This window comes from Anopheles nili, chromosome 2 (assembly GCF_943737925.1).
Source record: "Anopheles nili chromosome 2, idAnoNiliSN_F5_01, whole genome shotgun sequence".
Lineage (NCBI taxonomy): Eukaryota > Metazoa > Arthropoda > Insecta > Diptera > Culicidae > Anopheles > Anopheles nili.
In genome coordinates this window covers 47,520,952-47,535,062 of record NC_071291.1, presented here as the reverse complement: position 1 = coordinate 47,535,062, position 14,111 = coordinate 47,520,952, and the positions used below count along the sequence as shown (strand labels likewise).

Below are 14,111 nucleotides of genomic sequence, written 5' to 3'. Positions count from 1 at the left end.
GTTATAATCTAAAATACACACACTTCCTGGCATGTATATATATATATATATATATATATATATATATATATATATATATATATATATATATATATATATATATATATATATATATATAAATATATGTATGTAAACATGAATAATAACATTTCCATCATAGATTTGTTGACTAGTAACGTCATTTCTTTGTTCTACAGTTTTAAACACAATATCAACTACTATAATGGCTTCCATTTCGGAATTTCGTAAGAAAAAGTTACTGTACGTGTTCAACGTGTTTTTTGGTAAGTACTACGAACAAAATTTCATGACCAATATTTTAACAACGTAAAATCGATTTTATTAGGCGTCTAAAAACGAATAAAAGCAAATAACACTAAAAAAATATCGTGATGTTTACTGTTGATATGTATTTAATATTTTGCTTGTGTTTTTCTTTGTGATGCAACACATAATGCAAATGTCATCGCAACCTTTTTTTGCGTTCAAATGTCATTCTCCATTTTTTAATTCAATTTAAATTTTGAAACTGTTATGTGATTGTCTTCTCTTATAAAGAACAGTTTCTTTACTATCGTCTCCTGATGAGGGAATTAGAAGAATTTACAAAGCTAGAAAACACTCACACTATATCTTATTGATTCATTGATTCTATGCGATCGCTATAACAAAAACATCAATTCACTTTGAAAATATTCACCACAATCTTGAAGTTAAAGGATTGCTACTATAACATAAATTAAAAAGAATTGATCTCGGACAGAAATATCTTTATCATCTGGCGAATAGAATATCTAACGCATTATCCTGTTAATTAAGAGTAACTGTTGAATAGGTTACAATGAAAAATAGAAATAATATCTTAAGAGAATTCAAAATTTTAAGAATACAAAATAAAGGGAAAAAGTATTTGGAACAATACTGTTCATATCTTGGATTTTAGGTAGCAACAACAAGTATTTTCTTCTCACAGTTGATTCCCAAAAATCAAGAGCAGGTGTCTAGTTTTGCATAAAGCAAGGTTTTTCTGACAGCAATGCAAACCGATAATTCACGATGGTCAACAAAAGGCATGATAACTAAACGAGGCTGGAAAAGGAAGGATCTTCTTCATCTAGAGACACCAGGCGCCGGGAGGATTAAGAAGTACTCGTACAGATTTATTGGCCGTTGCTTGAGAGATTGATAGAAGCAAGCTCAGATAGAATGGACTGATTTCGACAGTAGCATGGTGATAGATATGTGGCTTCATTCAGATGTGGTTCGTTAGGTTTTCAACTATAAAAGCAAAAGCTCCAATAGTATGAAAACCATATTCGGTGGCAACTACTTTCAATAACAAAGGTTTACCAAAATATTTTCAAAATACATTGTGTCGAATTACTTGTCAATAAGAAGCAACATGTATTAATGGATACTAGTCAAATAATAGACAGTATATGTATATATATATATATATATATATATATATATATATATATATATATATATATATATATATATATATATATATATATATATATATATATATATATATATATAAATATATATCCGAGTTTACCTGAAAATATATGAATGAATCTTAATACTGCCAGAGAGATCCTCATAATTTATCTAGTCAGAGTAATTTATGTGTAGATCGTTTACTTTGATAATTCTAATGAGTTATAACTATGCCTTCTTCACAGATGTAAACCAAAGCGGTGAAATTGATCGGAAGGATTTTGAGCTAGCAATCGAGGTAGGTAACCAGATCCTCAGACATCACTAAGTATATATATATATATATATATATATATATATATATATATATATATATATATATATATATATATATATATATATATATATATATATATATATATATATATATATATATATATATATATATGCATATACCACAGTAGATGTAAACTCATAACAAATATACTCATTGAAATTGCACATTGACTCCTTTGTATGACTAGAAAATCTGCGAGCTTCGCGGCTGGCCATCTGGTAATCCTAAGAATGTTGAAACGCACGACTGCATGTTTAAGATTTGGGAAGGTTTGCGCTCCAAGGCGGATAAAGACAACGACGGTCAGGTAAGCGAAACTTGTTTATCTTCTCCTTTTCGAATATTAACTAAGGTACAATTTTAAAGTAGCCACATTGGACCAGGGATACGACCACATTACCTGCGAAACAGGATTGTGGTGTAACAGGGGAATTTTTGAAGGAGATTTTTCTACCTTCGTGACAGATCAAACATTGCCAACCAAAGAAACTAACAGATAAGTGCGTTAAAAAAATTAAGGGCATCACAATTGCTGTTTTTGAAAGAAATCCTGTGGGTTAGGGTTTAAGTGATGGGAGAGAGCTGAACTATGTCAGTTGCTGTTGAATATTTCCATTTCCGAATGGAAATTTTTATCCTATCTCACCAGAAAACGTTGCATCAGTTTGACGCTGCTGGATACAGGTAAAACCTTTAAGTACATACATTTTTACAATCATCTTGACGCACAATAAATTTATGTGGTGGCTATAAACTCGATATGTCAAAAAAAAAATGAGCTGATGCTTGAAGATACATAAAATATCTCTTTCCACGAAAATTCATCGAATGAATCTTAAAAATTGAAAGAGGTGTAAATCAGCAATATTATAAATATCATGAAGATTACATAGAGCGATTTATGAAACAATAACATATTTTCTTTGTTTCGTCTCTATAAGGGCCAAGAAGAATGGTGGTTAATGCGGAAGTAATAATATAAAATATGATAAAATCATGAAACGCATTGATTAGCGTAGATATTTATATTTTTAAGATAAAGATTGCCTGACAAGACTCTTTTGAAACCTGCACCTCAAAAATAACCGTGGAAAAAGTATATGAATTTGGAATTGTAATTTATGGAATTTATTGAGACGGAGAAGCGTCTAGGCGAATCCATGCAGCCGTACAAGCCAAATGAAATTGGGACTGCTGATTGAGTAAATCCCTGATGGAAAACTTGAAAGTTTAAAATTATACAACAATCATTTTTTTCTACTTATCGCAAGTCATACAAAACGAACTGACGGCGAAAATAATAAATTATTAGAGTCACGTTCTGGTGGAATTTCGGACACTGAAAGCCTTGCTAGTTGTCAGTAACCTGTTGGCCACCTTTTCACCCTTGCTTAACGGTATGGTTTGCTGTTCCGCCAGTTGTATTCCGAGTGAAGGAGGCTTAGATTTTGCACTCTATGGAATCTTTTTCCGGTTAAAAGAAAATCCCGGAAATGGTTGACACAATGATTGTGCAAAATTCTTCTTTTCTGCCACTGCTTGCTTGCTGACGTGTGAGATGTGTATGACATTATAGGAAGAATCATAAATATTTCCCATTCTTGGTGGTCTCATGGGATTGGGTGGTTTAGCAAACTCCCTCAGAAAAGAGTAATAACTCTCAAAGAATGATAGCGAGATAGAGGGAGAGAGAGAAAGAACGAGTGGTCTGAATGATCCACAGTCGGTAAAATGGATTGTGAAAGTAAATGTCGGTTAAACGTTTGTGAATCCTATCGGTACTCTGCAACAGTCCACTGCCACAGTGGTGGACTTATACCGTTTGGCAAATTTCTATTCCAACAACGCGACGCCGCGAGGACAAGTGAAGATTAATGGTCTCCGTGTTGCTAGTCGCAGGTTGCAGGGAGCTCCCATAGAACAAAGTGGAACAAAAAGTGGCACACAATGCAGTATGCTTGCCTCTCAGAATAGCATGTAACACTTTATGTTTAGTTGCTTGCAGAAACCACGTTTCACCGATGAATATTATTTCAGAGCCTTTATGCCAAATGACGTGCGATGTCCGCTCATGAAAAGCTATGCATATGATTGCGCTATTTTGCACTTGTTCCACAGTGAAATTAGAATATGTGTTGTTGTGCGTTGCCGCAGGCTAATTTGAAAAGATGTTCTAGTGATGATAATTGATTGCGAAGCAGAAGTTTCTATTGCCAATGACTACTACGCTGAGTTAAATTAATATCATCTGACTGCAAAAAATCATTTTCAACTGGTAAAACCACTGGATATCGAAAAAATACGTTGCCCAATTGGCTGTCATTAGCGCTATATTACTAATCCAACAGTGAGGAATACTGAATCGCTAAGCAAGCAAATATCCTAAATAATTATTGGGAATTATTCTTAATTATTCATGTGCAAGGATGATTTGATAATCCGTGAGGTGGTTATTATTTCGGTGCATTTTCAAAACTAATTTTCTCCTGTTTTGAAAAACATTTGCAGTTCAGTAATTTGTCTCCTTTCGCTGTTTATACCATATTTCGCTAGCAACTACACTACACTTGGAAACATGTGGATAAGAATAGTTATTTATTTAAGATGTTCGGATCAAGCAGGCATAAAACACACATCTTTCGAAAGATTCTGGCACTCTATATGTTGTATAGTATAGACTGGTCATACAAAAACAAAAAGACGTTTCGTTGTAATATAAGATTCGAAAAATAGAGCAATGATTTATTGTTGGGCATCCAATGACTCTTAATAATATCTAAAATCATATAATACAGACAAATATAGACCAAGGGCTTGCGAATACATTAACATTCAGTGAACAAATAATTTTGTTTTGCGCTTATAGTTGTAAGATTATTTTTCCAGATATTATATTTGCTCGAAAATTCAGATATATGAGCTTCGTTTGCTCGGATGTAATCGATGGCATGTTCATTGTAAAACATCAAATAAATGAAGCAGGGCTCTTTTTTTCGTAAAACGAGCTCACAAAGTGTCTTAAATACAAACTGGACTGGTCTGACATTATTTCGGCTCTATCTATCTCACATTTCGTTTGGTTGAATCACTCTTGAACATTTCGCTGTAAAATCATCTCTACAATATTTCCGCAATGGGTTGCAGTAGAATGAGAATAGGCGACGACTACGTTGCCGGAGTGGAGATCAGAGTTTTTTTAAAGGAATCGTTTGTGATAAATTTACGATTTTGAAAGAACCAGCCACTACACGAAAAGTGCTGCATGAAAGTGTTGGCGCATTGCGTTCGTCTTGAGCTTCATTCGCGAAAAATTAGCTCAGCAACACTGCTTAAACATTCCAACATTGAAGGTAGTACCAGTAAGTCCATTAGACACATTACCCGACCCTATTAAACAGAATTACTGAATAGAACTCGTTCTTAAGATATTAAAATAGGAATTTTTAAAATTATACATTATAAAAAACTACAGAAATTGTACAAAAATGAAATATACAACATCTACAAAAAATTTTCAATAAACCTTGAAGACACATGGGCTCTCGGTAATAATTATTTTATGCACTATATTTTAAAACATTCAAAACCAATGACGGTGAACAATGAATTAAAATTGTTTATGTGAACAATTTCCTGTCAAGACCATTTTATCGGACCTGATTCCACGTTTTGCATGCAGCAACTTAAGAAGGGTAAATAAAATTCAGCAATTTTCACCAATCCCTTGCACAATCGTCAAGTCCACAGCCAGAACGATATAACGGAATGGAATGTCCAAGGCCGCGGAATAAATCTGATTGCACTTTCTCTACTAGCGCTGACTCCAACGGCGATTTGATTGTATTGTAGCTATCATCATCTACCGCTCTCGGAATCATAGAAAAAACTTTAATCTGCTTTGAAAGTTAGAACTGGAAACGGTATGCCATTGCATTTTTTACACTCTTGTGTCATTTGCTCCGGAAGCACCTTTATCACCTGGCAGTAATTCTTATTGCTTCATTTTATCAAGCTCGTTCAGCGCTTGCATGGTATAAGCAATTTTTACAGAAACAGCATTATGCTATCTTTGCCTGTATTTTAAAAGTCCAAAGCCTACGGAGAAATAGACAGTAAAACAAATCACTTGAGTTTGGCTTCTGCTTGTACAAATAAGAAAGGCTATCAGTAAGGCAACGACATATACGTATGCGTTTGGTGAACTTTTCTTTGCGAGTGGACATATTTTATGGGAACCCAAAGTTAATAATACGATCGCTTTGACATTTAATAATGGACGATGTGCCAGTTTAGTTCAGCCTGCACCAGTGATTTTCGACAAACTACTTATCACTATAACTGAGTTGAAAATGGCAGCATGGTTGCACATGAGACGGAACGGTCGCTGGATGAAAATGGGGTATTTGGCTTTGCTAGTTTCGCGTATACTTAAAACTTGTCCATGCATGGTCGGAACGATGACCGTATAAATTCATCAGAATGAATGAGTATTCTCCAAAATTGAGACGTCCATTTGAGATGGTATAACGTCACATAGTATAGTTGACCTGCTGAAACATGCACCAGAAATTTATCGAGGTGGAAGCATTTTTTCGGTACACGTGAAAATCAATAATCTAGGGTAATAATTTTTCTGACAGCTAAATGTTATTTCAAGAAATCGTTTACCATTTAGTTACAATTAAATTTTTGAGCGTTTGCTTGAAAAGTTATTTTTTATCGTCCACTGATCAAACCTTGCAACCGAAGGCATGGGAAAGAACTCGTCCTAAATGCTACCGAACCAACAAAATTGGACCATTGCCAGAAAGTATATTAAATTAATATCGTTAAATCTGTGCCAACGGTATATCTTAGGTCAAGGGTATGCTGTGAGAGTCGACACGTGTTCCGGTTACGAATAAGGACGATGCGTTCGGTATCGTGACACGAGTGGTACGCACATTCATCGCCCTAGCGGTTCAATTGACCGTCGCTTGTTTGCGATATTTTTGGAATGCTGCTGCTAGACGAATATGTTTCTGATGGTTGCAGATTTTTGCGCAATGCGAGTGACATAAATTCTATGCATCCGCAGAGAGCTTGCAGTTGTAGAGCGTGGTTTGAAATACATATGTGAGACGAATCATTTTTATTTTTCATTCAAATAAAAAAGTTTTCAACAAATGCAAGGATAATAAAACATAAAAAATAAGATAAAATTTTAGTTTGCATCGGCATTTTTATATATTTAATTGCATTTTTTAAATTATAATACGTATTGGATCTAAATCGTATAATATATAAGTGGAAATATAAAGATGGTCTTATACTTTTTAAAAACTTTTTAATAGAAAAATGAATAAGCTTTTCCTATGTAAGTTTTGCCTATGTAAGCAATGATTTTTTTTATGGCAGCATAAAAAAAAATCATTGCTTACATGGGCAGAGGAAAAACGACGTTAATTTTAAAACCTTTGAAATGGTTTTGTTGATCAACAGAACAGAACAATGATAAGGATCATAACTTTATTGGAACGGTTTTCATCACGATTCCACTTTGCAAAAAGTTTAGTTTTAGAATCTCTACTTGTGAACTTTAAGGATGCTTTACTATTTTCACCACTTCTACGACAGCTCTATAGGCTTCTATCGACTCTCTAATCGTAGCAACTTGTGCAGGTCATGAATTTGAAGGGAATAGTGTATGATAAAGAGGACTAATTTAATTTTCTCATTTGCGAAGGATAATTGAATTAGGAGTATATATATTCTTGTACCATGCTCTTGTAGGATCTTTTCAATTCAATCTGTATATCTATACTTCTCCCCCTATCTAATGTGCTTTCATGCAACCAGTGGATCAAGCAGAAAATGAAAACTATTACTAGTAAATGAAATGAAAAAAATTGCTTGAGCTGTTATCAGGGCGTAATTATGTTCTGTCATACGCAGACGCTCGAGGCGTTTTCCATTGATAATAGTTCAAGTAAGGCACATACTTTATGCAGAAGTATAAGTAATATCGATAATCAAATCAGAAATGACAATTTGCTGAAACGCAAATGATATAGATCATAAACAAATATTCATACTTTAACAAATTGTTATTCTAGCATATACGAATTAGCAGTTCTATAATGAAAATACGTGTCTATATAAAAGATATATATATATATATATATATATATATATATATATATATATATATATATATATATATATATATATATATATATATATATATATATATATATATATATATATATATATATATATATATATATATATATATATATATATATATATATATATATATGTATATATATATATATATATATATATATATATATATATATATATATATATAAATTCAGTAATTTCCTGTAACATTATCGCCTAGATTCCCAAAAAATTCCACTACACCACTCTTTATAGTTGAACTTATCATGTTCAATACTGGTAGTTGTACCACAAGTAGGGTATCAATTTTGTATTTGAAAGCCTACTTTATGTCTTAAGCTAGTATTGTAAAAACAATTGAAATCAAATGAAAGCCAAACTTAATCACATAGAAGGAAGCTATAGCCAGATGCATATCGTAAATATCGAAAATATCTGGTACATTTGGTACAGATCTTTGATGGTTGATTTTTATGGTTGGCTGGTCGTGGTATCGATGTGACATCTTGGTAGGAAGCATATTGCTCATTATCCCTTAAAGAAACGGGCAGAAACAGACAATAATACCCAATCCACTATTTTTCGCCGTTTCAGGTTTCCGTCGATGAATGGTGCAACATGTGGGATGCGTATGCCAAAGACCCCAGCACTGTTATGGACTGGCAACTAAGGTATGTAGAAAGCTTTTAAAAAATATCTTTTATTTTATATTTTTTCGTAAATCACACGAAAATGATTCCATTAAATATCTGGTAGTTTGTTTATTGAAAAGTTCAAATTCCAATTAAAATAAACTCATAAATTCCTGGTAGGCTTTGTTAACAGAATGGAAAGTGTTTTGAAAACACTGTAAAAACTGCATTTTAGTGGGTACCGAAAAATGGTGGTGTTCCTTATATCCAGTATCGTAACTATGTCATGTTTTTGTTTGTGAATATAAAATGAGTTTCACACCAATTCTCAGGGTACAAGAAATCTGAAATCTGAAATCTGTTAGTGAATTCTTCACAACGTTTTCCAGGACCGCCTAACAGTTGGCTATAAAAATATGGTTATGCTGATGTTGTTGGTTTTAAAATTTGTTTTTAATACTTTATTCTCTTTTCACAATGGTTGTGCAATGTTTCAACTAGATCTTTCATTGAAGTTTATTTCGATGAAATAACCATAGGATTGGTTACATGTGTTTATGATAATAGCATTCAATGTGTGTGATGCTATTATAGCACTTAAAAGCATCACACACATTGCATGCTATTTTTCATAATGGCGTTAATTGTATTGATAGTATTTTTATGGTACATATATACGTATTTGGATTCGTATTTCTACATTGTTGAAGCTTAAAATAGACTGTAGAGCTCTATAGTACCGTGTAGTAGCAAAGCTTGGTTTGAAATTTTCTATGACCACGTTTAACGATCCAATATTTTCCGAAAAACTAAGGCATCCAGTAATTCTTGAATAGAAAGATGTATGGGAGACAATTAGTATCAGTCGTATTTTCAAGGCTCGAGGACTTACTCTGTCACTAACATCGCTTTTATGCGTCGTTGTGCGATTGTTCTGTGAAGTTAAGTGGGTCCTGCTGCAACGGATATCCTGAGAACAGGAGTGCTTCCTTCCAGCAGACGAGTGTAAATGTAATTCTATAGTTCCTTTGAATTTCAGCGATACCTGTGAATCTCGAGAAATGATTCATATTTCATGTAAGACGCAGTAGTAGAAAGAAGTAGAAGGAATGAAACCGCAAAGCAGTAGATGAATGGATTGACGTAGCACGGAAGTTCAGGCGTTTTCCGTTTAATTATCTTTACTCTAAATGTCGGAAGAGTGGGGAAATAAATTAAACTTTGCGCCGCCGCATTAACACACAAACCTATGCCAAGCCTCTTATCACTCTGCTCTTTCATCCAATTCCCATCTCTAATGTACGTGGCCCATGGGTAGCGGTCACTCGAATACTCGTGTTGAAATTTAATGTAATCAAAAGTTCCAAACCAAGGGCAGTTCGTTGACTGTAAAACTGTGCAAATATTGTCATGGTTTTCAATAAAGACATCTTTTGGCCTAATAAAATCACTAATCTTCCCAATGGTTATTTTTTTTTCTTCGTGTATGCTAGCTTTCTCACACTCTTTTTCTCTTGCAATTCTCTACTCATATGTTATAGATATATGAACTTCATGTTCGACTTGGAGGATGCATCGCACGACGGGACCATAGACGGGGACGAGTTTTCTATCGTTTGCTCTAGCTACGGCGTCGACAAAAACGAGTGTCAAGAAGCATTCAAGAAGATGTCAAAGGTTTGTAACATTCTTATGGTACGCTGTACAAGAATATAGCAGTCAGTGGGAAAGGATAAGGATAATTTAATCGTTTTCACATTTCATTTTCAACAATGGCTCTATCGAAACGGTTGATTGACTGTCGCTTCTTGCATTTTTCGGGAATTTGGGAAGCTATTCTTCCTTTCAGAGCCTTCGGCTTCAGAAAAAAAAATCAATGGCGTATTTTCTTATTATCAACTTCAATTTTGTGGCAATTTATATGAAGAACTTAAAGAAAAATGCCATCGGCAATGAGATTCTAGCACATCGGAAACTCGTTTACAGATTCACTTTGAAAACAACTTCAATCCAATAAAAATTTTTGTGTGCGCTAAACCTAATGGTTCAGAAAGAGACCGGTTGATGTTGCATAGCTGCGTTCGTGTTCATTGTTAAACGGCTTTAATGTAAAATATTGCATCGTTATAAATTTGTATTGAGCACAATGAATGAACGGTAAATTTCTTCCCATTTCGATTCTCAAGCCTCTAAGATTCTTGCAAAACGAAATGTACAGTAATCAATGCAATTGGAATGCAATAGTTGATATAATTTAATGTGTTCAATGTTACTTTTGAATCATTGAATAATTTTAAAATATAGTGCATGATAAAGACTTTAAATAGTACAAAACAACATGATACTAAACACGATTTTTATTGACTGAGGGTTTATCTTTATTTCTTCGTTTCTGTTCTCACTCCACGAGCTCCTGTTTTTTAATCATTATTTTCGTTTTTGTTTTGCTTAGGGAGCCGTGGAGGTAAACCGTGACGAATTTGCTGAATTGTGGCGCGACTACTTTTCATCTGACGATCCAGCCTCACCCGGAAACTTCATCTTCGGTAAAACATCGTTTTAACGGAGCTGCCATCTTTAAGTTGGCTGAGACTTGTGGAAAACCGAACGGATACTAATAACCGATAACGAAGCCAATAACGATGCTGATGATACGGTCTCAAGCATCTCTGATGATAACAATGATGATTTCATTAACCCGGAAGGATTGCAGTAAAAGAAACCCGAGCAAAGAAAATTCTATCACTAGGTTTGTTTGAGATTGAAAAAAAAAATAAATACATGTGCTGTTTTCTATCTACAACGTGGCTGCATATACCAGCATTAAGGATAACATCTAATCAAAAAACTGGTTTCATCCGTCTCTGAAAGAGAGTGCAAGCCGCTAAACAGCTCTAGTCCAAATAAAAGCCAATCCTTTCTTTAGCGATATAAGTTGTCACAATTATTTGCTTCAATAATTTTCAATTTGTGCTATTGCTTTGCTTCTTGATGCTTCTGGTTAAAAATTCAACTTGCTGATTTTTGTAACCTTCGGCAAGCATTTAACAAACAAATAAAAGCGCACAGCACATCGTAGCACAAATGCTAATAAGCGATGCAGTTTATGAAAATTATATTATTAGGATGCTTTTAGTTAACAAAATACAATTTCAGAAAGAATGAAGTATGATGGTAAAACAAAGCATTACTTCACACGACTACTAGCAAGGTGGAAGAGAAAGAAATCTGGTTGGCTCCTTAGCCTTGTTTTTTGGAAATGAACTCTCTTATTATTTTGCAGGTACACACCTTCGAATTTGTAAATTTGATTTATTGTTCAAACTCCTTTTTTAAATAAAATCATTCAAACATACATACAAAAAAAATCAGAAGAGAGATCAAATGTGTTGTTCCTCAAAGAGACAAAAAATGTTTGACTCAAAAAAACTACAATGCAGGTAACAAGTAGAATAAACAAGCTGCGGCGCTTTGGAATATGTGCGAAGAAAAACAAAACAAAAATTCTACCCACTCTTGTTTTGAACTTTTATGCATAAATCATTTATGCATAATAAATGTCTAATTCAGTGTGAATAAATCTTGTGCTTAGTTCGATTCATTTTCTTTGATGCTTAAAATTCAGCAAACAAATAGAATGTAAAGTAAATATCCTGGGTCTTAGTTCCTGTTTTTACATGGCATTTGTCAAAAATAATTCGGCAATTGAATTTGTTACTAAACAACATGATAATTGAAAAGATTATATTTAGAGAGTTTATTAAGAAACAGACATAAGGACCTTTCTGATGAAGCAGTAAAGTGATGCTGACAGTTTTACAACACTCCTCCTAAAGGGTGGCTTTGTAATGCTTAGGCGACTGACTTCTTAGAAAATTCAATTAATATTATTACCCAATAAACGCAGACACCTGGTGAAAGCAGTAGAGGAAAACAAACCAATAACAATCAAATTGAAATCAAACATATGATTTTAACATTCATACTGAGCAAATGGGCCGACCTAATGCTCCAATGATAACAATGTTAGTAGTAGTTGGTGTGCATATGTGGTAGATCTTGTGGTGTAGAAAAATCGTTGCACTCGAGTTTGATACTTCAAGAAAAGTGTATGTTTCCACGTACATAAAGCTACGATCTGTTAAAAATACTACGGAACTCCAAAACATGACTATTATGTCATCTTTGACCGGAAACAAACTCCCTAAAGTATCTTTCTTGCGCTTTGCTAACTTTTCCAACCAATAATTATTCATATAGAATTATTATAATGACAATACATTCGTACGAAGTCAGAAGTTTTTAAGAAAGAAAAATGTTAGTTCGTATTCTAGTGTTCACCTACAGGGTAATAATAAAAAAAAAACAGTTTATCTTTGCCACTGTTTTTTTCCCTATTCTCCTCAATGCCTAGCATTCTTATTTGATTGTTTCTCTTTTCGTGTTCAATTAGCGTCAAATAACTAACTTTCCTGACACTTTAAAGCTGCAGAGCATGAAAATACCAATGAAATTGATACGACTGGAATGCTGACCGTGTCTAAATTTCTTAGATAAACCAAATACAATTTTAGATAACATAATAAATTATGTTGCCATTAAGCAACAGAGTCAAAACGGGTGCCATGGCAGTCTTTCGTGTTTGTCGTCGTTAAAGATACATGGAAGTATTTTCGAGCATCGATATTTCAAGCACATTTGGCATAATAGAAAAAAAGATACAATAGAAAACAATTGTGACCTTTTAAATGATGCAAGAAAACAACACGATTGTTTATTGCAACAGTTTGGAAAGATAGAAAACGAATGGTAAATCGCCAAAAGCCGTTTGATTGCTCATGCACCCGACTTCAACACCATGCAAATGTCAATTTACATTTTCTAAAACTAAAAATCGGTCAATTCAATCTATCTGTGTCGTATTACCGTTCAATGCGGTGATTTTGTACAAGATTGCATTTATGTGTAATGTATGTGCAAGTTGATCGTAAAATAAATACTAAGAGCAATATGATGAAGAGAATATGTGCCATGCCGTGATGCAAGAAACCAATATCAACGTTTAGTAAAACCATAAAACTGTAACGGAAAACAATATCTATATTAATGTTGAATGTTATCAAACTTATCAAATAAAAACAAAGAATGTTCTGTCAATGTTTTTGTGGCTCAGACAAGAGCGTGAAAAAAATATAAATAAAAGAGTATGTTGTGTGGTAGTAAGATTCCCATTTGGATGTATGTTTTGTTTCATTCTGATTTAGAATTTCTTATCAATAGATAAAAACAAAAAATGGTTTGAGAAAGGTTGTCAAAAGATCATCTATTTCCCAGACATAAATAATTCCGAACTGTGTGTCTAGAACTACATTTTATTCTCTTAAAATGCAAATATTTTCGAAGTAAAACACACTGCATTACATCAAAATCGTGTGCATAATGAATGCAATTATTTAACAATGTGGCCAGTTTGTTAATATATATATCTATATATATATATATATATATATATATATATATATATATATATATATATA

At 33.4% G+C, this 14,111-nt stretch overlaps 1 protein-coding gene across 1 annotated transcript; it reads left to right on the top strand.

Moving 5' to 3' along the window:
- Positions 1-206: 206 nt before the first annotated feature.
- On the top strand, positions 207-13,811 carry LOC128721063 (calexcitin-1). The gene is made up of 6 exons (XM_053814772.1): positions 207-284; positions 1,689-1,741; positions 1,968-2,087; positions 8,537-8,613; positions 10,116-10,251; positions 11,027-13,811. The coding sequence occupies exons 1-6, from the start codon at positions 224-226 to the stop codon at positions 11,135-11,137; spliced, it is 558 nt and encodes a 185-aa protein (XP_053670747.1). The 5' UTR covers positions 207-223; the 3' UTR covers positions 11,138-13,811.
- Positions 13,812-14,111: the final 300 nt, after the last annotated feature.